At 43.9% G+C, this 22,116-nt stretch overlaps 1 protein-coding gene across 2 annotated transcripts; it reads right to left on the bottom strand.

The window, feature by feature from the left end:
* Positions 1-1,365: 1,365 nt before the first annotated feature.
* TGIF2 (TGFB induced factor homeobox 2) lies at positions 1,366-20,995 on the bottom strand. 2 transcript variants are annotated; one of them, XM_054980544.1, is made up of 3 exons: positions 20,868-20,995; positions 17,905-18,143; positions 1,366-4,909 (listed from the first exon to the last, which is right to left on the bottom strand). In XM_054980544.1, exons 1-3 carry the CDS (start codon positions 20,884-20,886, stop codon positions 4,325-4,327), a joined length of 843 nt encoding a protein of 280 aa, XP_054836519.1. In that variant the 5' UTR covers positions 20,887-20,995; the 3' UTR covers positions 1,366-4,324. The 2 variants fall into 2 exon arrangements, with proteins under 2 accessions (XP_054836519.1, XP_054836518.1); XM_054980543.1 differs by lacking the exon at positions 20,868-20,995 and adding an exon at positions 19,833-20,022.
* Between the last annotated feature and the right edge of the window lie 1,121 nt (positions 20,996-22,116).

Genomic DNA, 22,116 nt, shown 5'->3' with positions numbered 1-22,116 from the left:
CAAAACCTGCATCCCGTATTAAGTCCAGAAAGAGACTGGAAGCCAGTGTAGCTGGTCTAACTCTGGCTAGATATGACTGTTCCAGCTGGTTCCTGATAGGAAACCTAGCCATTGCATTTTGGACCAAGTGAAGTATCCAAAGCATTGCAGTAAGCAAGTGTGGATATTAGTAAGGCTTCTGTCTGCATCCAAGTCTGTTTTCTCTTACTTGGTAAAAAGGTACTTGGGGCTACTTCCAGAACATGACCCAGTTCTAGATTTGGAAATGGACCACCTTCAGACAGAGAACAGGGTCTCTTAGAGGGATCACAGGATTATGTAGATCTTTCCTTGATTTAACCTAAACGATGGTGGAGAAATCAGAGAATGGATAGGCAATCAGAAGCAAAAGCTAAGTATCTCCCATTGTGATATGGATATTGCCTAAGCAGAAGTGGACAAGTGGGATTTAAGAACATGAATTTATCAAATTCATTCAGCAGCAGTTGTCCACTTATGTTGAGGGGGCCATATCCTTCCTGGCAAGCTGCATGTGGGGTGGTCCATCTCCATTAACAGGTTTCTTTGGTTGCTTCATAAGGTCTTCAGTAAGGGAGTGGACAATAGATCCCCTCCAGCACAGCCTCCCATAGGCACAATTATACCCATATCACAATAGAGGTATAGACCATACTGCCAGGAAGGACTCAGGAACTGTTCCAGTATTTCCTGTGCAGGCAACAGCAAACAGAACTTTGGTTTATCTCCATCCCCTCCCACTGTACAAAGAGAAGGGAAAGAGAGCAAGAAAAATAAGAGGATGTTGTTGCTTCTACAGCCATGTTACCAGGGAAGGCGCACAAAACTGGTTAGGGGCTAAAGGTAAAAGAAAGGAAGCAGCACAAATCACAGCTGAAGATTCTTCCAATCAGAGCTCTTATCAAGTTTGCTGGTTTCTGCTCTAAGGCAGCCTGTGCAGAAGTGGTTCTCCTTTGAGGATTACAGCATGTGAACAGTGCCCCCTAGAGGGCCACATCTACTTCTAGCTCAAAGAAACGATGGCTATGAGCCAACCAGCAGCCAAACACTCCTTACAAGGTAGCTGATGTTGCTTCTTACATTAGGAAAGTACAAGGATGAAGAAAAAAAAAACATGACAAACAGGAAATTCCTTATGGCTCCTGACATTAATTCAAGTATATTGACGTGTATTTAAAAGATTTGCTGGAAACTTGATCAGTCTCAAATACTTAAGTATTTCAATGATTTCACTACGGTGGAATAAATACACAACAAATTCATCTCACTAAATAGGCTGTATTTTTTAAAAAAAACTTTATTGATTAAAAAAAAATCCAAAAAGTTATTTACAGTAGTTTTTGCTCCATAAACTTCAGGCAAAAGAATATTTTCTGTTTGCTTTCTTTTTAAACTTTCCATCCCATCTAAAACAGGGTCTCCACCTTGTTCAGACAAAAAAAAAAGGTATAGCAGTGTAGCCACTGTATCATCGAAGAAGCAGTGCATTGTGGGAACTGGAACTTGAGACTACACACAGCAGCTCTGGGGCTGCTTAGAGCCCTCATTAGTGCTGGGAAAGGAGGCGTCCTCCATTTTATTAACTGAAGGCATGATCCGAACACACTGGCCGCAACCCAAATAAAGCTTACGTTCCCTTGAAAGCCAGCAGAGTCTGACTTGGCTGCAACTAATTTTCCCCAAGCAGGAATAGCTGAACTGGGACCACTGCTTGGCCTACTGATTTCAATGGTGCATAATCCACATGCCGCCAGAGACTGAGACACACAATTCTAGGCAGACAGAAGCCAGCAAACTAGAGTCTTGAGCCTACCATCCAAAAAGTGAAGAGCAGTGCATTTGCAACTGTTTCTGACGGGCACAGGGAAGGTGCCATCAGTCACCATTCAGAAACCAAGGGGGATGGAAAACAGAAGATGCGCATGGCCAAATTAATCATTGCCATCTAATCAAAGTCCCCTGCACGAGAGACAAAACCAATATATACATCCATATACATCCTGGCTAAAGGAAGGTCTTTCCAGATGCACGTCTTTGCACTTTAAACTGTCTCTTGCAGTTTGTGATGCAAGCAACACCTGGGCATTTTGTGAGGCTTCACACTTAGCATTAAGAAGGGCAGCTTTTTAAACTGGCACAGTTACACAGAGACTAATAGTGCGAAACTAAGCAGAGTTACACCCTTGTAACTCCATTTAAGTCAATGGACTTAGAAGGGCGTAACTCTGCTTAGGATTGCGATTAAAGGTTGAAATGGCCAAGGAGGAGGTAACAGTTTGCCCAGCAGCAGCAGCTATTGTGCGCACCAAACTTAGCCCTTAAATCCATGTTTTGCTGAAAAAAGAAGGCACATTTTGAATTATAGTAAAAAAAAAAATTGAGGTCATCTTGTCCTTCTGGTTCCAGTTCCCTAATGTACTCACTGCTTGCCTCCCTTATCCACAAGACTCTCATCAAGATCAGGTTCATACACCTGGCTTCAAAAGAAAAATCTGAAAGTTGCATTCTGCTGAGCTTATCTTTACTATTCATGCAACATAAAAATTAGGCTAAGGCCCACTAAAATTAGTGTTTCTCAGGATAGATATACAGGTGTATGTATATATATATATATACACACACACACACATATATATATATATATCACTATTTAACTTACATTTACAGTGGAACAGCACTATTCAAAACAGGCAACTGATCATGTCACCCAGGTTACTCCATGTTTTGCAGACTCCTGGTCTCAGGCCAAAGGCAATATAAATGCAATGAAAGATGGATGTCATAACGGTTGAACAAGCAACTAGCAACCAACCCCAGCGTTCCTCCCCTAAACCCAAGGCATATTTCTCTAATACGGAACTCTGTGCTACTGCTGAGTTCAAAATTCTATCATGGCTGCAGATATGCTGTACATTTCAAATAATTCACAGAGTGATTTCAGGGTCCACTTTAGCCTGCCAGAGGAGTTGTGATTCATCAAGGAAGACCCTGCTCAGTTCAACTTCCCTTCCTGGCCTCTAGAGAGCGCCCTTGCTCCATCAGCAAAGGAGTAACTACATTCAGCATGACGAAAACAAGGATACAAAGAACTGGGATGCGTTTGCGATAGGTAGTTTTTGTCAGCGCATCCTTAAAGACACCTCGGATCTCCAGGGAATGCCCCTGTGCAAGGCACATTTTGCTTGCAAGACAGTAGACAATCCAAAGAAGGGGGGGGGGGTTAAAGCAATTTCACAGTCTGCAATGTTACGTCCTATCCCACCCCCCTGCTGAAATGCCCTCTACTGCTTTTGGTCAGCACTGTCCCACCACAGACCTCCCTGTTCTGTGGTCACATTTGCACATTTCTGATACCATTTAGCAGAAAACAGAGGGAAGAGCACCACAGAGAGAAGAACGGGTCCCCCCAAACAAGTACCTTTCTGCCAGCACCTACAAAATTGTTCAACAGCACCATACACATTTTACTGGCATCAATATTTGCAGCGATGTATTCCCCCCCCCCCTGTTCCCCCCGTGGATATGTGGAGAAACAATGCCACTGACTATTAACATTTCCAGGTCATCTGATCGTCACAGGGACTCTCACAGGATGTGAAGCAAGGAACCAGCCACTGACAATCACACCATACTGAGAGTATGTTGCAAAGAAATGCCACAGTTCAACAAAAACACACACGCGTCTCAAAAAAAAAAATCCTCAAAAAGCAACACACATCAGAAAGGTCTGACAGGAAAACACACAATTTTTTCTTGATTTTTTTTTTTAAAAAAAATACTTGGTTTTTGATGTCCCCTCTCCATTACCAGAGAGGCCCTTTCTTGTTCTTTTCCATAAAGTCACTTAGCATTGGGTGGGGGGGAAGTGAGGGAAGGATTATGCACAAGTCTTCCACAGCAAAACTAGTCACAGTAATAAAATATCAACCAGCGACAATGTTCTCTCAGAACAACTGAGTCCTTTTAAGAACCATCTGTGCGTGATTCAGGTGCCTCTGGCCAAAGACAGTGACCGCCACATGGGTTCATGAGGCGGGTGCTTGTGGGATCCAAAGCATTTCTGTCAATGAATTCTGTTCTCTGAGGGAAGATTTTCATAAGGTCAAGTCAAGTGGCTTGCTTCAGAGATGAGCTGGCAGTGCTGCGCCAAAACAAGGCAGGCTTCTTCGGCCATACTCCTGATTAAGAGGAAGCCGTATCACAGTGTTAACATCTGGTAGGTGACCCCTCACTGCAGAAGCCAACCTAAAAAAAGAACCTGGAAGAAGAAAGGAGACCCTCCAAGGAGCAACTAGGCTGGAGCAGTCTATTTGGCATTTCCAGAGAGGAGAGCAGTGGGAGAGTCCCTCTGCAGTGAGGGGGGCAGCTGCCCATTCAACCTCTCTGAGTCAAGCTCGGCTGCTTTCTGCAAAGCGACCTCCACCAGCAACTGGAAGCTACTAAAGTCCTCTCCAAAGAGTTCAGGCGGCGTTGGAGGTGGTGTGTTGAAAAGTCCATTTGTGGGACTGGCTGCATCTGCTCTCGTCAGCAGGGCCAGAGTGTTACCCATAGCGCTCAGCTGGGGCTGCTTCGGGTGAGAATCCAGCTCCACCCGTTGGAACGCAGACTGCTTCTCTTGCTCACTCGTTACCACAGTCAAGTTGGTGGCAAGAGGCTGCGCTGCATGGCAGATCATGGAGGGGCACATGGACAGCACCTTGGAGGTGGCGGTGGCTGCAGTGGCAGGAGGCACCACCAACAAGCCGGAGCTGGTGATGGCTCCACGAGGCAGAGTGATGTCACTGGCTTTGGCACCTCGGCGAGAAATAGTGAACTGGTTAGGGTCCTTGCCGTCCTTCCGCAGCATGTCGGGCAGAAGCCTGCGCCTGGCATTGATGAACCAATTGCAGATCTGGAAGGGAAAGACAAACATGGGTTCATTAGAACACAGCACCACAAGAACTGGTGTGGCCTTGTAGTTAAAGCACAAATCAAATCCCAGCTCAACCACCGCTTCTCCCCCTTCATCTCCTAACCTACAAAACAACTGACCTCAACTTACTGCACAGAACTTGTGAAAATGGTAAGTATGTTAAGGAATGGAATACGAATGGGGAAAAAATACCAACACACAGCTGTGTGCCCCGCCCCCTCTGCTCCTTGGTGCTACTTTGAAGCCTGGCACCACAAACACATGCACACAGCCAGTTATTGAACACTCATCATTCACCTCTTCAGTACATATTAACCACCATCTGGCCACAGAATCACCTGCACCGATTCTCATTACCAAGTTGCTTAAGTTGAGCAGATGAAGTTGTCTTACAAAGACAGCATTAGAGAACCAGCCCATCTGACCTCATGGTTCTGTGTCAGGAAGGCAGCAAGCCGTCCAGAACCTCTGGCACAGAAAGGTCCTTTCATGCTATTCATGTTCCTTTTGACAAGAGACCGAACTTGTGGAAGAATCATTGAATGAGAACTTGGGACTTTTTATGAGCAACTAATGAGATTTACCACCGAACAACTGCCCCTCCCCACTGCTCTAGAGTTCTGTGCTAGAAGCCTTCCCAAGTTGCTCAGATTTTTTTTCTGAACACAAAATTACATTCCTCCTTCCCTAGATACCAGTGCAAAAGCGTGCTAAGATTCTCCTAATAGGTGACCAGCTTCTTAAATGGTTTTAGGCACATGGTAGTACGTTACTATGATAAGAGAATTTGTATTCTCTCCTCCTACCCCAGCACTGAAAATACGGCACTAGAATATGTATTTGGTGCTTTTAAAAGCCTCATATTAAAAAAAAAGTCATTGTCAAAGCCAAATAATTTTTGTAAAAATCCAGCAGAGTTACACAGGAAACATCAGCACCTTCCATTTTAGGAACAAGACCACAGATTTACAGGGAAGTAAACACAAACTCACAATGCCAATCTAGAAGTATGATGAAAGATGTGGCTGAGGGAAAATTTTTATAACATCATGCGAGTAGGAAACTGTGATAGACATCTGTGCCTTCCACAAGTTAAAATAAAAAAAGGGAACACCACCACACTTTTGCCATCTGTTTTTAGTTTGAGAATCTGAGAGGAGGGCTGCTTGTAATGCTGGGAGGTAGAAATTCAGGTGACAAGCTGGGATCTGCCCAGCCGGCACGAGGATAAGGCATAGAAGATTTCTTCCAAGATTCCTCGGATGCCTTCTCTCATGCCAGATCTGTTCTGGGGCAAACAGACAGTCTGAAGAATTTTTCTTCTGTAATACAGCCATACAGCTACAGTTTCGGCCTCCCAGCCAGCTTTGTTGCAATCCCTATGTCTTAAACTTTACACGTTTTCACAAAATTACTTTTTAAGTAAACTGTCCACCCAGACTTGGACTTAACGTTTAACTGGCAGGAGACCTTTTTGCCCATGTTCATTGCTTTTGTTTTGGTTTTCCTTCCTTTTCTGGAGGCATACTCATTCCTTGGCTGGTCTTTGTCAAGAATCTTTTTACAGGCAGGAGCGAGTTGTAAAGGGTAAGCTTACATGGAAGTAAGTTCCACAGAGTTCAAGGAGGCTTATTCCTAAGTAACGTGCATAGGATTGGTGGCCAAAGAGACAATGGAACCAAGGAAACAAGATAATCACAACTAAAATAAATTCCATTGCTTTCAATACGACTTAGTCACAACAAACATTAGCTGGTTTGGAGCCAAAATCTTTCATCTCTAAACTGTGCATGCAGGAATGTTGCTGCTCACAGAATAAAGAGGCTGTATTCCAAGCAGAGCTTACGGTGGGAATGGAGACCATTCATTACACTTGTATTTTGATTTTCCTCTAAGGAATTCAGAACAATTCATAGATGTGATCCAGCTAGTTTCCCATCAGGGCAACTCAAGTTGTTCAAAATCACCAAAGAAGTTTAAATTTCGTTCTCATTTATAATTTGCATATTTTCTGAACAAACGTGCAGACAACTGCCATAATCATTTAAAGATATTTGCTTGAAACACTATGCACACAAAAGCAGCATGAACTTATCATATTAAATATGAAAAGAGGAGAGAAAGAGAGAGAACCAAATAGACCTTGATTTTACACCCATGGTGTCTATGGAAGTTCACCAACACTCCACCATTAAATGCTCAGAATTTTCTGGAAGCAAAGATTGGGGCTTGCTTGTTAGAATGTCTTTGCTCCATTGGAAATTCCAGTGTTGCTTTGTTCCAAGTCACAAATAGTCACAGAATACAAACTGCGCACACTGCAGGATTCAGGCAGCTTAGAAGACATCTAAGCAGGCGCAAAAGACTGTCCAGGTGGCTGCAGTGGATAACTCTGCTGTTACCGGAGGGCATCACTAACTCGAGTCCAGAAGGAATCCCACCATAATGCTTCATTCATCTGTATATACAAGATCAGCTACTAAGGTGCCACGTTCTAAACAGAAACCATGCTCCCCATGACGCGGTCTTTAAAGCACTTGATTCGTTTATCTGTGGTCATCTAACTGCTAACTGGAGGCTTCAACATGTTAAAATATTACAGTTAGATATTCAATTTTAACTGCTTTTTTTTTTAAAGGTACTATAGCTAAAATATTTTCTTAAACCGTATATATTCAATGTAATCCCACCCATTTAAGAATGATTTGAATCCACTTCATCTCCCACTTCGGCAATGCAGGACTAGAACAGTTTTGCTTTAACAGACAAAAAAAATACGTCCTGTGACTTCAGACCATTCCCTAGATAAGCTCCTGCAAGAACAAAGGCCCATCATTAGCAGCATAGCCTGATCAGCTCCCCCATTCCTCACTGGTGAAAGAGCAAAAACTTCATGATGAACATCAAGTTATTTTTATGGGGGACAAAAAAGCAGCTGCTGTAGCACAGTGGTTTAGTGGCTGGGCTACAAATCAGCACTCTGCTAGTTTGACTCCCACAACTGCCTGGAACTCTACAGGTGGCCTTGGGTAAGCCACTCCTCTCAGCCCCAACTCCCCAGCTGTATTGTGGGGATAAGGATACCGGTGACTTTGTTCTCTGCTCTGGAGTGTGGCACTAATCTGTCCGGAAGGGTAGTATATAAGCACTCATAATAATAATGCCTTGACCTGGATAGCCCAGCTGAGCCTGATCTCATCAGATCTCAGAAGCTAAGCAGGGCTGGCCTTGGTTAGTAATTTCATGGGAGACCTCCAATAAAGACCAGGGTTGCAGAGGCAGCCAATGGCAAACTACCTCTGTTAGTCTCTTGCCATAAAAACCTCGCCAAGGATCACCATAAGTCAGCTATGACTTGAGGGTACTCTCCACCAATAATTATTATTCTTGTAATATTTCCGTCCTGATTTGCTTGTATAAAGTTTAATTCGTGTATTGGAAGCAGAAAATATAAACAGTACCCCAACAGATGATATCCTAGATATGACCAAGATTCAGCATGTTGCCCTTTGCTTCTCCCACGGCTGCCTTAAAATTGCATCTGCCCTGGCAGCATCTTTGGGGGCTATAAGGTACTGCTTTCAAGGGAACAGCCCCCACCCACCCCAAACTTCCTTAGTCTCAACATGACCCAAATCACATTACTTGCTCACAGCAGCCTGGTATAAATACAGAACAGTACAGTTCCTAACATAGTCGTGTATCACCATGTTGGGCACGCACAAGCATGTACGACTGCACTGCTTTCAAAGAGAATGAAAATAAAAGGAGGAACGGTTCCATTTTTCATTTTGCCAACTAGCCAAGCTGTAGAGCAGCTGCCTCAGCAGCCTGCAGGAATCCCACAGCAACACATGGAGAGAGTTACAAGATTTGTGGAAGCACAGCTGCCGTTCAGGTAATTTGTTTCACTGCATACAGTAGAGAGTACAGCATTTTCCCCCCTTTTAAAAGCCAAACTGAAATGAATACATGTTTCAAAGGAAACAATTACAATAATATAAATCAAATAGACTGACGTATCTTTTTACAAATCAGCAGCTCTATAAAATACTCCCCCAGGGGACACGTGTTGCCACAGATTCATTATTTTTTCTCCACCCACTGTAATTTCCCCCCCAAAAATATCATTATGTTTCTACAGACTCAGTGGCCACTTTTCACAAGCAGATGTACATTTTATACATTTCAATGCTCTCTTATCCTGTGTTCAAAGTTGAAAATATCTGAGTTGCCAAGCATATGGACTGGCTGATAGGACTAGCACTCAAAACTTGACAATTCAGAGTCTGGGGTGGGGGGTGGATTATAAGGTTAGTAACTAGTTGGCCACTTTGTGAGACAGGATGCTGGACTAGATGGGTCACTGCTCTGATCCAGCAGGGCTCTTCTTATGTTCAAATTTGTAGATATGCATCTGCAAAAAAGGCTGAAGCCCTGCGGCACCGCTACTTTTGCAAAAGTTCAGTCTACACTACATACAATAAAAAGGCAAAAATGACTTACCCCTTCCCTCACAGCTTCTAGTCACTTCCCCCAATAATCAAAGACAATGTTCCTACAGTCCTTCCACCTTAAAAGGTGGGTGGAAAATGGCCGGGGCCATCACATATTAGCTCATAAAAAGAGGTCAGGCCAGACCCGAGGCTTATGGTGCGATATTCCGATGGGTTAGTCTAACTTTTCTGTGCCACTTAAAGGAGAAGTTTCACGGGGACAAGCAAACAAAGCACTACTGCTGGGGTTGCCAGTCTCCTGTTGGCGGTGAGGGATCCCCCACCCCCAACACCCCAGACAAGTGGTACGAGAAATGTTCTTCAACGGCCATTAGGCCTATGGGATGATGTCACTTCCAGGAAAAACCACAAGTGACATCTCGCCTGTCTAGGCATTATCAGCAACTTCAGTGATGTCCCCGCCTCCCCAGTCTCCCACAGGTTGCCAACCAGGCTTAGAAACCCTAGCTATTGCTGCTTTTGTTAAAAGTATTCATCTACAACACAAATATTCTTCATCCCTGGTTTTCACACCGTAGTATTTTATTCAGATATCTTATTTATTGCATTTTGCCCCACCATTCCTCCAAGGAACTCAGTCACTCCCTCATCCCAACCCTGTGAGGTAAGATTGGCTGGCAAAAGATGACCCAGTGAGCTTCACAGCTGATTTGAACCAAGGATTCTCCAGTGCGTCCCTGCCACTGTAATCCCTATACTACACTGTATCTTTCTATCAAAAGTGTCAGTGAACGAGTAAGACAACTTCTGAAAAGGGAAATGAATAAGGAAATGAACTGCTAAGTAACTTGAAAAATAGAAATTACCTAGTTTTCACTGTATATACTTTGGATATTTATATATAAATGCACAAACTATATATAAATCTAAACAATGGCAAGCTCCCTCTGTACAGCAAACAACCTCTACAATCCATGATCAAAGCAGTCATGAGAGACAGAGTGAATGGTGGACACACTACATCAGGGCAGGTGCAGATAAACACAAGAGTCCATTTGCACCTAATGACTAGAGCTAGATTTGAGGTAACAGAGTTAAGAGCGGAACTACAAGTGACAAAAGGCACAGATTGGACACTTGTCAGCTTCCCTCAAGTTTTGATGGGAAATGTAGGCATCCTAGTCTTGCAGCTTGGCTCTCCGACTGCTGCCCAATGGACTTTTCAACTGTCACTTGTCCAACATTCCGCCAAGCTGCCTACATTTCCCATTAAAACTTGAGGGAAGCTGACAAGTGTCCTACCTGTGCCTTTTGTCACATGTAGTTCCGCTCTAAGTACAGAAAGGCAGCCATGTTGGATCAGGTCAAAGGTCTACTTATTAGTGCCACATTTCCAGCAGAGTTTAGTCTCAAACTGCTGGGAAGCTCCCCCACAAACAGTAGCCACTGACAAAAGGAAGGCTGGCAGCTATCACCACAACTCATGGTAGTGAATTCCATATGTGAATTGCATACAGTGGGAAGCTAGGAAATAGAAGTGTTATCATGCTGCTGTATGGTTCTTTTGAGTTCACCACCCCATACGCTCTATGAAATATGACAGATAAAGAACACCTTTGTGCTGATTTCTATTTTCAAGGAATTTAACAAGGAACCATGCAAACATATCCTTCGTCATTCACAGATTCTGACAGAACAAAACAGGCATCCTGTTGTGTTTCCAAAGGGAATACTGCATTCATTCTGCACTGTAAGGTCTGGTACCATTGTCCATTTGAGACCCAGCAGGTATGGGAACATTTTTTACCTGACCTCCTACTGTGAGACAAGGAGTACAATGAGGATCTACTACTCATTCGGTCCACTTAAGAGTTCTGTTTAACTCTAAGGCTTGCTTGCACTTTCTTCAGAATTAGGGCTTCTACCAGTTTTTTTTTTTCCTGGAAGGGGCACTAGGTCTGTGACAGATACAGAAATTCACAATGTAGTTTTTCTTGGGATGAAGCGTAACAGTGGAAAATTTCACTAGATGAATTTCTGCCTATCATACTGCAAGCTTCCAGGAAAAAAAGTTAATTTGTTTTAGAGAATAACCATTCTAACACTTGCTGCTATAAGGGGTGGGGGGAAGGGGGAGTCTAGTAGTGCTCCAAAAGACTAAGCAGAATTGTATTAGAGCACAAGATTTTGTTAACTAAAGCCAAATTCTTCAGAGGATTCTCACTGTGCATACATTTTATAAAGGGGTTATAAAATAGTAGGAGCAGGCTGCCATGATATGCAGGAAGTAAAAAAAAAAACCTAATCAATAAAACCACAGAGATCATTCACTAGTTTTGGTAAAGTAGCTAACACCTGTGAAGGGTAGCTTTTATTCATGTAAGGTCAGGCTGAGGCCAAAGGAAAGAACTGTGTAATGATATATCCTACCCTGAAGGATAAGCTCCGCCACCCTCGCCGCCAATTTTTTAGGATTTCTCCAGCAGTCAAACAGATGTTCAGAAATGCAGAAGTCAACCCAGTCAAGGTAATCTACAAACCTTTATTCTTTTTTAGCTCTCATTACAGAGATAAATTCAGCTTTCCAATCCTCTCTGTATTTGGGCTGTAAAGCAAATTCAATCAAATGGTGCTCTGCGGGACTCTTTCCTAAGAGAGAAGCCATCTTCTTGCTCATACCTCCCACTTTCAGAGACCACAGGTCCAAGTCAAACATCACAAGAGCAGAGTGGTGTTCAGTCCACCATGTAGAGTGCCTGCTCCAGTAACATTTGAACATCATTTGGAATGGAGAGATGAGGCATGAAAGCAGCCAGGGCAGAACCACCTGGTTCCAGCAAGGTGCTGTTTTGACACAAAAATTTCCCAGGCAATCCAGGATCATTCAGTTTTAATGATTCCTATGCCAACAGGGATCACAGCCTGCAGCAAAAAAAATTTCACAGCCCCTTGCAGTTGTTACGCCCTATCAGCGGCATGAGCTTTACTGCAAAGCAGAATGATGAGTTGCATTTAAGATACTAAAAGTGACCTTGAATTACTAGACAGTTTCCAGCAAGCCAACTTTTCCTCTGCATACAAGCGAGAGCTGTAATTTGTTATCAGAACATTTGTGCTTACAGCAAGCCAGGCAGAACAGACTATGCATTCTTGTGCAGTCAGATCTCAGCTCAGAGGGCTAGGCCTGGTCAGCAAAGAAAGAGATGGAAACTATCAAAGGAAGCTCAGAATTCTCTGCGGAATGCTGCTGGCTATTCTGCAAGTCAGGCACCTTCCCAGTGATCCCAGTTGCATAGTATGCACACGAAGGCATCGATTGCCCAACAGTTAACTCTAAATAGCACTTCTGAGCTAACTTCTTTTCACCAGACTAAGTTGCAACAATCACATCTCAACTTCTTTTACTTTCGTTTCACTGAGGCCTAAGTTGAAATCCAGTTTTGTTTTGATTCAGTGCTAAAGATACCGACAATGCAAGGCTAATAAAATACTGGGTGACATGTAGACATGTTCAGATAACTGAGGTGCTTCCGCTAAGTAAAATAAAAAGATCACAAAACGTACTTCCAGTGACCAGAAAGCAACTCTAAGCATATTTTAACATGGATGACTTCCGCATTAATGTGGTGGAACACTCGTATGGGGCACCCAATATTTTGGCCTGGGTGGTGAAGAAAAAAGGTCAAGCCAAATTTAGATCCATATGAAAACAATAACTAAAACAAAAGTTCACATAATGCAACCCAGGGTTCCCTTTCCCCCTCCCTTCAAGCTTCTCTTCAAAACTCACCTTTTGTCATGGTCTTTGATTTATGCCTCATTTCCACCTGTGACCAAATAACTTTTTTTTTAACCCTCATTCATCTTGCTCTAACTTTTGTTGCTCCCTTTCATCCCCCCCCCCCTGTCTAGTTTAGATTGTAAGCTCCTCAGGCACAGAAACCTGTCCACTCTTAACCACTCTTAATTCCAATAAGGTACTGGGCACCCCTTGCTGTTGGCCATAGACATTCAGCTCAGAATCTACTTTATTCAGTAGGTATTTTTTTTCCTTTTAGTTTCCACTTGTCCATCACTCCAAGCAGTAGGAAATGTATCTGCAGCCTTAAAACACCTCCCCACACTTTTAAAAACTAACCAAATGTGGTTATCTACTTTGACTGCCTTTCTTGCCCTCCCAGCACCTCCATCTCAGAGAGGGGCAAAGGTCAGGCATTTGCCATGACTAGCCAAGTGCCCAATTTCTAAAGAGCAGAGTGGACAATTTCCGAGAAGACAAGCATTGGCAATCCTTGGCTTCTTTTGTTCATGTACTAAGAAAGTTTTAAAAGAGCCTTAGCTGAATCTTTATGCAAAAGGAAAGCAACTCAAAGTCCCTAGATGGTGCAATGTGCCCCCCTCAGTTCTCCCCACAGGGAAAGAGGGCCATTGATCAGCAACGAAAGTAACAGTGGAGGCAATCTTCCATTCGCTTGTGAAAAAATATTCCCCAGGAAGGCTCTGCTTACTTCAAACAGAAAATTATCATCTGAATTAATGCACAGTTTGCCTAAGTCACTTGCACTGGTAAATGAATTGGGAAGGGAAACTTCCGGATTCAGAAACTGTTTTGAAGTTCAACAAATGCATTTCATTTTAGGAATGGGCCAGAGCAGATATGAATCTGACCAGGTTCGTGGGAGTTTCAAGAGTTCACATAAATGGCAGTGAGGCCAGTGTCTGTTGCCAAGAAATTTTTTTACACATGGTTTATGATACTCAACTAACAAAATGGTCATAAATCGGACATTGTGTCAGTTAAGGAGAATACATATATTGTGTAAATCCTTCCTTTAATATAAACATGAGTAATAAGTGGGACGATTGAACTTCTGCTCTAGGGTATCTTAAACATGCACAGATCTCTGATGGAACACATTATTTTCCTTTAGACTTAGTTGGTACCATGTATAAAGCAGCCTTTAGCTGCAGTTCAGGCAAAATGAAAAGGAGTGGAAAAACATGAATAAAGATTTTGCTAAATGCAATGGAAAGAATCATAAAGAGCCAGAAATACTGATAATACTGAGTTCCATCATAATTTTGCAGTCGGTTCAAGCCATATACTAAGGTTATTCATAATGTGTAGGTTTTTTGTTTTAGAAAAAACCTAAATGAAATCAGACAGGTAGATATTAAGCTCCATATATGAAAATTGATTCATTTGAAATGTGGTGCTGGAGTAAAGTCTTGCAGATACATGGACAGCCAAAATGACAAATAAGTGGGTACTAGATCAAATCAAGCCTGAATTCTCCCTAGAAGCTAAAATGACAAAACTAAGACTATCGTACTTTGGTCACATCATGAGAAGACAAGATTCTCTGGAAAAGTCAATGCTAGGAAAAGTGGAAGGCAGTAGGAAAAGAGGCAGACCTAAAACGAGATGGCTTGACTCAATAAAAGGAGCCACGTCCTCCAGTTCCAGGATCTGAGCAAGTCTGTTAATGATAGGACGTTCTGGAGGTCTTTCATTCATACGGTCGCCATAGGTCAGAGGTGACTTGACAGCACATAACACACACACATGAAAAACATATATGAACAATTCTGCCACATTGTTTAAGTACGCACAGCTTAAAAACAGTTCAGTCTATGAATCTGCTTTATATAGTCACAAGTTTAATATGAAACTAAAACTGAACTAATCCGCTAGAGTGTGGTATGTACTGTCACTTTAAAATACAAAACAAGCTTAAATCCTGGTTAAAATCACCCTGGTAAACACCAAGCCATTCTGAGTCAGCATCAACATCTTCACTTTGCATGGAGCACCCAAGAAGTTCCGAGACAGCCTGAGGGCGTTTCCCTGGGGGCTTCTGACATTCTGGGCTTGACTATCTTCCTATGTATACTAGATTGCTGTCAGCTTCTAATACTTTTCCTGAGCACCAGTGATAAATGAGGTAGGAAACCAGCTTGAATTTAAAACTTCAACCCCCAAGTGTCAAGTTCTCCTTAGTAACAGGCACCAAAAAATATCACACCTTCCCTAAAGGTGTGAATCTGCTATGGTTTAGATACTAGCCAAAGAACAAATGTTGGGGGTCACAGTCTGGATGAGACCACATCACAAGACCGATGTCCAGAAGCAAGGCTGGGGACCAAAAAAATCCAGGTGCCTACTGGTAGCATCTATCAATCCAATGAAGGCACAGAAGAATTTGCATTCTTTACCTCCAAAATCTAAAGTCTAAACACTGGATTCCACCCCACCCCAAACCATGCTCCAAAATAATCACTGTTACCAAGCATGAAGCAGGAGAGAGAGAAATGAGCCCATGTATTTCTTAGCTCTCATATCTCTTAACTGGCGAACCCAAAGCCTTGCTCCTCACTTTACTAGACTGAAATAATCATGCTTGGTATTTAGTTATTTTGCAAAACCTTAGCCAATCCCTCACATGCAGAGCATGTGGATGGGAGGCCAATACCAAAAAAGCTGGACTTGACTTCATAGGCAGCCCACACTAGCTCTACAATGAAGCTTGCCCCTGAAAAACTTAGTTGTGGCCACATAAAGCACCCCCTCCCCCAGCTGTACTTCATTCTATGCAAATAGAAGCAGCTAGCTAAATTCAGATCAGGTGTTCGAGTGGGTGTCACTGCATACATTTCAGTATAACATTGTTTACATCCGGACTGGATAAATGAATTCTCCTTTTATTTCTAATTTTCTTTCCTTCTTCCTTCCTCCACCCTCTCCTGGTTGCACAACCACAAACACACATAAAAGATTTTTTTATGAGGAGGAAATAGAAGAAACACCTTTGGGGAACCATTTTATTTCAACTTTAAAAAACAGACACACAACCCAACCATCTGTTTATGTCCATATTTTGCCATCCTAAGTACAGTTAATGCCAATAAGTCCCTTAAAACTTTTTTTAAAGGCAAACTTCTAGGTAAGAGCTAATTACAGCTTCTTACTTTTCTCTTAACAAAATTCTGGTGAGTCAAAGGAGTTTAAGCATTAATAAAACACACGTTTAAGTTCATCTCCTACTGAACATCTAAGTATCTAGCAGTCTAATCCTAAGGATACTTTCCAAAGAGTAAGCCCCACCAAACAGACTTGCTTAGGATTGCTTCCTACTTTTCATTGGGACCTCAAGAAATCAAACATCTCAATGGCTTCTTATCTTTCCAGCACTGGTACCTTGGAAGAGGCAAAACAGCTTGGAACTTTTGAAGGCAAACAAGATGGGAAGGTTACTGCACTCCTAAACAGTTACACCCCTTTCACTGAAGTCAGTGGGCTTAGAAGCATGTAACTTTACTCGGTTAGTTTTCTAGTCTAATGCACAAATATATCTAGACTGTGCTGCAGTCGTTCATTCCACAGTGTCCTCCAGCTGGGCACAAGGCCTAGGATGGACCAACTTCTAATCAGATTCTTCTGGACCATCAGCTAGGATCAAGGAAGGGATCCATCATAAACATATCCTGGAGTTCACATGAAGTATTTCCCTAAAAGGTATGCCTGAAATTTATGTGCAAACATGCACCTTATACCTCTAAAAAGGATACTGGTATCAAGCAACATTTGCTGTTCTGATAAATGGTCAAAGTAGTTTGAATGCTGATTGTACACTCACTCACCCATAATAGTTACAATCGTCCATAACTAAACTTCATGATCTGTGCAAGACTGGAGCTAATCAATGGCATAATTTTATTTACTTCATTTATACTCCACCTTTCTCCCTAACCCGATACCAAAATGGCGTACATTGTTCTCTTTTCCTCCATTTTATCTTCACAAAAACTTTGTGAGGTAGGTCAGGTTGAGCATGTGTTACTGGCCCAAGGCAACCCAGCGAACCTTCACAGAAGAGTGGGGAAACAAACCAGGGGTCTCCTAGACTTTAGAGCAGCACTCTAACCATTGTACTCAACTGGCTTATAAGTAGCCTAACACGGCATTGTGAGTAAGACTTTGATACTCTGACACTCGTTACATGCACCATTTATTCTAATGGGTTTTCCCCGTGGAAAACTTGTTTTAAGATTGTACTCCCACAAACCCAATGTAATAGGAAAGGAGTGGCTGCAAAACTTAGCCTGCAAATCAAATTCACCGTGCAAATGCCTACATTGCATGTTGTAAAGCCATGCTTTCCCTTAGATCCAAGATTTTGTTTTTGTTGCTCCTCAAGATACTTGGGAGAAATGAATCATCACCACTGAATACTTGAGACCAGGGCTGCTTACATCTTTCCACTTCAGCTAACCTCTCAGAATAGGTATGAGATTCCTGAGCCGCACCACAGGGGTGAAAAGAAACTTGGCTCATTGCTTTGTAAAGCGGTTTAGAGAATTTCAGTCAGGGCACCCATTGCATTAACTAATTGGAATCATCTAATTTCAATGCAAGCCAGCCAGGCATGGGCAATGTTGAATGTTTGCTACACAGTCACGGTAATCTTGCCACCCTGAGGAAACTGTGCTGGGATGGGCTTGCAAAACGGTGCTTACCTGGAGAACAGAAAGGTTTGTCTGTCCAGAGAGACTAAGTTTCTCTTGCTCAGATGGATACGCATTGAACCTGTGCTCGTACAGCCAATCCCGAAGAATCTTCACTGACTCCTTTGGAAGATTGCCCCTTCGCTTCCTCTTGCTAGCTTGTGACAGATCCAGAGATACGATTCCATCTTCCTCCCCTATGTCGCTGTCTGACATGGTGGAACTGCTGGCAGATCTGTCCTGATTCAGGCCTGGTAATGTGGAAAAGGGTTCAGGGCACGTGTTATTATACGAGTGCAAAAGAAGTGGCTGTGGTTGTATATAACCACAGAGGAAAAGCTTTACAACGTTTACCTTGTTCATGGGCTCAAAGCCGCTGTGAAATAGGTACGGTAAATTTCTACTAGACATAGGTGAGCAAGAACTTATGCAATGCTTCCAGCAAAGGGTGGGTTAAACCTGAGCAAGGCTAATATTTCATTCAATCCAGCCAACTTCTACAGGTTGATCTATGTTAAGAGCAATGCTTTGTATGCTACGGAACCAGAGTTGCCATGTTTTGAAATACGTAATCCTTTCTAAAAAGGGGCAACACTTCTGAAGGCGTTTCTCTTTTTTTTCACAAGCTTGTTTTTTGTCAGAAAAGTTACCAAGGATTTTTTTTATATTCTCCTAAATATGGTTCATTTTGGATGCTAACATCCAACAGTCTAGTCCAGGGTATGGACCTTTTCATTAATTCCCAAAAGTATAAGGTGTTGTGTATCGCTGGAGCTGTTATCTACAATTCATTCATTAAAGTTCGTTAGAGAAGAGCTAAAAGCCAACTCTTTATTCCAGTGAAACACACAATGTCCTGGAAAAGTAAAGAGTATTCAAAGATACTTAAAATGCTTCTCCTTAGCACAGATCTACATGCAACTCTCCCCCCCCCCCGCCAAACTTTAAAAGAGGGAAGGGGAGGAAAGAGAGGAGCTGTGTATAAAACTGGTGAGCAAATCAGCCCAGCAGACTCTCAGTTTGCATAAGGTTCACTCACTGCCCTTTTTCCAGACATGTGGTTTAGTTTGTTTGGAGGAAGGCATTCAAAGATCAACACGCCGGGATCCCACCCTCTCCCCTTCCCTCCCGCCTGCAAGCACAGCACAGAGACAAATTCAAGTCCATTCAGATGCAAACCCGGCTCCCTTCAGAGCCAGGGGAAATGGCAAGGCTTGGTGGGCAACTGCAAACAAAAAAGCTCCTGGATCTTCGCCCTGTTCCCGAAGGCAGCCGCCACTGCCACAGGGCTCAGGGGTAGTCGCTGACTACGTGCGGGAAGCCTTCTCTCCTCCTCCGTCCCCTGATGAGTTGCAGACTTGAAACAGCGGAGGAGGAGCTTTGCCCTCGCCCCCCCCCCCGCCCCCGCACTTGCTGCAGTTTCTTCCAGGCCCTGAGAGCTGCCCACACCGCCAGCTGCACATGGAAAGAGCTCGATCCGGCCCAAACCAAGGGAGGATTAAAAATGCAAAACAATGCAGGAAGGAGCGAGGAGCCTGAGCTCGGAAGCACGTTGGGGGTCGCAGCACGTTTGCCCCACGCCGGCCAATTTCCACAGAAATAAAAAGCCCCCTCCCCGCCCAAAAGGCAACAAGCGGCATTCCCCGGTGTTCATTCCGACACAAAGAAGGCAGATCTGAGCCAAAGGGTCAGGAGGGGAAGAAGCCACAGGCTTCCATTACATTTGGGAAGCAAATCACGTGCGACAAGTTTACAACGTAACAAGAAGCAATAAAAAAGAGGTTTAAAAAAAAAAACCTCAGGAATTTCATCACCACCGGTTTGAGAAGATCAGAGTTCCAAGGGAAGGAAAAGATGGGAAAACTCGCTCCCACCTCTCCTCTGCCCCAATGCCTTTCTTTAAATCCCAGCCCCTCTCACTTGGCGCACACAAAACAAACCGGGACTCCATGTTTTCTGCCGCGGTACATCGCCGCTCTTATCCCCCGGTCTCCTCCTCCGGATCATTCCCATGGGGTGATCAAAGGACAAAGCTCCGGATAAGCCCAAAGGAGAGGGGTCCCTCGGCACCCACGGCCAGAAGCGATCGGAAGGCCGGCGACTCGAGGAGCACACAAAAAGTTTCTCTCTGCCTCTGGCTGCCTGAGTGACAGATGCCGAGACAGAGTTCTCTTTGTTCCAAAAGAAACAGGAACTTGCGCGCCCCCCCCACCCCCACGCGTTACCTCGGTTTTGCTCCAAACACTTCGCCTCCCCCACCCGCCCCAGTTGTCATTTTATAAACTCCGCAAAAGAAAAAAGAAAACCTTCTGAAACTTCACCGCATAAAAAAAGAGGGAGTTTGAAGGGGGGCGCATGGGGAAGAGGGAGGAGTTTGCAAGGGAAAATTGGGAAAGTTGCCATTTTGGGATCAAGACTGAAAAGGGAACATGCAAAAGTGTGGGGGGGGGAGCAAAACCTGGGGGCTTTTTTATTATTATTTATTTGGGGAGTTGGGTGGGAAAGAGGCTCTTCTGTTATGAAAGGAAGGCACGGCGTTGGATCCGCTTTGCTTTCCTCCTGCACTGTTGCAATAAACGTGACCGAACAAAAGATTCCCTTCCCGGCTCCCTCGCCCAGCTCCTTCGTTCTCGTCGCTCCCACAGCCTAGCTCTGTGCTTAGAAGGCATTGCCCACCCCCCTTCCTCCTCTCCCTTCCCTCGTGCTTTTTTCCAGCACTTTTTGCAAAGTTTCCGAGTTTTGCAAGCCCCGATCCCAACTTCTCACACGCACAACAGAGCCGGTCTCCACGAGGGCACTCCATTCTCGACGCCCACAAAAACTCTTTCTCTCTCTCTCACACACACACACACACACACACGGACTTCGGCTTGCAAAGCAAGTGTTTCCAAGCCCTTCCCAAGAAGTCGGACCTAGTCCGGAAAGGGGGCGAAGCAAAGGAGCCACCGCCGCCCCCAACCACTTCCCAGACTCACTTTTTCGGGTCGGCTTCATTCTCCTCCTCGCGGCGCGTCTCCCACCCCCCTTCGGCTCCTGGCTCCGCTCCCGGCTGAGTTTCACTCTAGGTCTTGGCAAAAGGCAGCGCTTGCAGCTGATGCGGGATCCTCGCGGCCGAGGCGATGGACAACTAACTCTCTTTGTGTGCCGCGGCCGCGCAAGAGGAGGGGTCGGGGCGGCGCGGGGGGGGGGGGGGCTGCTCGATGTGTCTTTAATACCTAACCTGACACTCGGACTGACAGCTCGGGCTGGAAACTACCTCGCTAGGTGACGTCAGAGCCCCTCTCCCAGGGGCTGCGCGCATCCGAGTGCAGAGCGGGGGCAGCCACTTTAGGGAGGAAGCCGCTCTCCTACCCCCACCCCCGATTTGAAATGTGGGGGAGGGAGCACAGGAGAAGGTGGGTGGTACCAGCCAGGACCAAAAAAGCCAAACACACCTCCCTTTGGAGGAAAAAAAGAGAGACGAGTTTGCAGGCTGGCAAACTTTTATTCAAAGAGCTTGAGAACTGGGAATTGCATTTTTTAAACCCCACTCCACTGCTTTACTAGCAAAGTGTTTAGGTGTTCAAGGTTTCCCTGATGAAACCAGCGATAAGAAAAATCTAATCATTATGTAAACCAGCTGGTTGCAGCTTAAAATTTTCTAAGAGTGTGTGGGTTCCCCTTTTGTTAACAGTGGCTGCGCCCTCTCTTACTTGCAAATTTGCCTTCCATTTAAAAATCTTAACAGGCAAAAGATGGGCTCCAATCCAACAAAAATAAACAGCGTTGGAATGCTTTTTAGGGTTCTTTGGAGAGAGTTAAAATTTGTGTTCAATCAACAAAGCCAAACCAAGCAGTTCAAATTCTTTTTAAAAAAATAAAAGTAAATTATTTGATGTATGGTCTTATGTGCTAGGACTCCACAGTCACAATCCTGCCTGCAGTGATGCCAGTTAACATGCTTACTCGGAAGTATGGGCCACTGAATTTAATGGGACACTTCCTGGTAAGTAGATGTATCTTTAAATTGTATTGAAGTAATGGATCTTAAACACCTCTAATTATGTAGTACTTTGTGGAGCATATCTGTATGAATTGAACAGCTCCATTAACACAGTAAGAGGTTTACCATCCTTGTTATCACAAGATATTCCAACAGGTGTTAGTTAACATCACGCAATTCATGGCTATGAATGAAAAAGGGAATGGAGATGGTAGAGACATAAGAGAAAAAGTGTGATTATG

The sequence above is a fragment of the Eublepharis macularius genome, chromosome 5 (genome assembly GCF_028583425.1).
Source record: "Eublepharis macularius isolate TG4126 chromosome 5, MPM_Emac_v1.0, whole genome shotgun sequence".
In the NCBI taxonomy this organism is placed as follows: domain Eukaryota; kingdom Metazoa; phylum Chordata; class Lepidosauria; order Squamata; family Eublepharidae; genus Eublepharis; species Eublepharis macularius.
The sequence above is the reverse complement of the archived record's forward strand: the minus strand, read 5'-3'. Positions and strand labels throughout refer to the sequence as shown.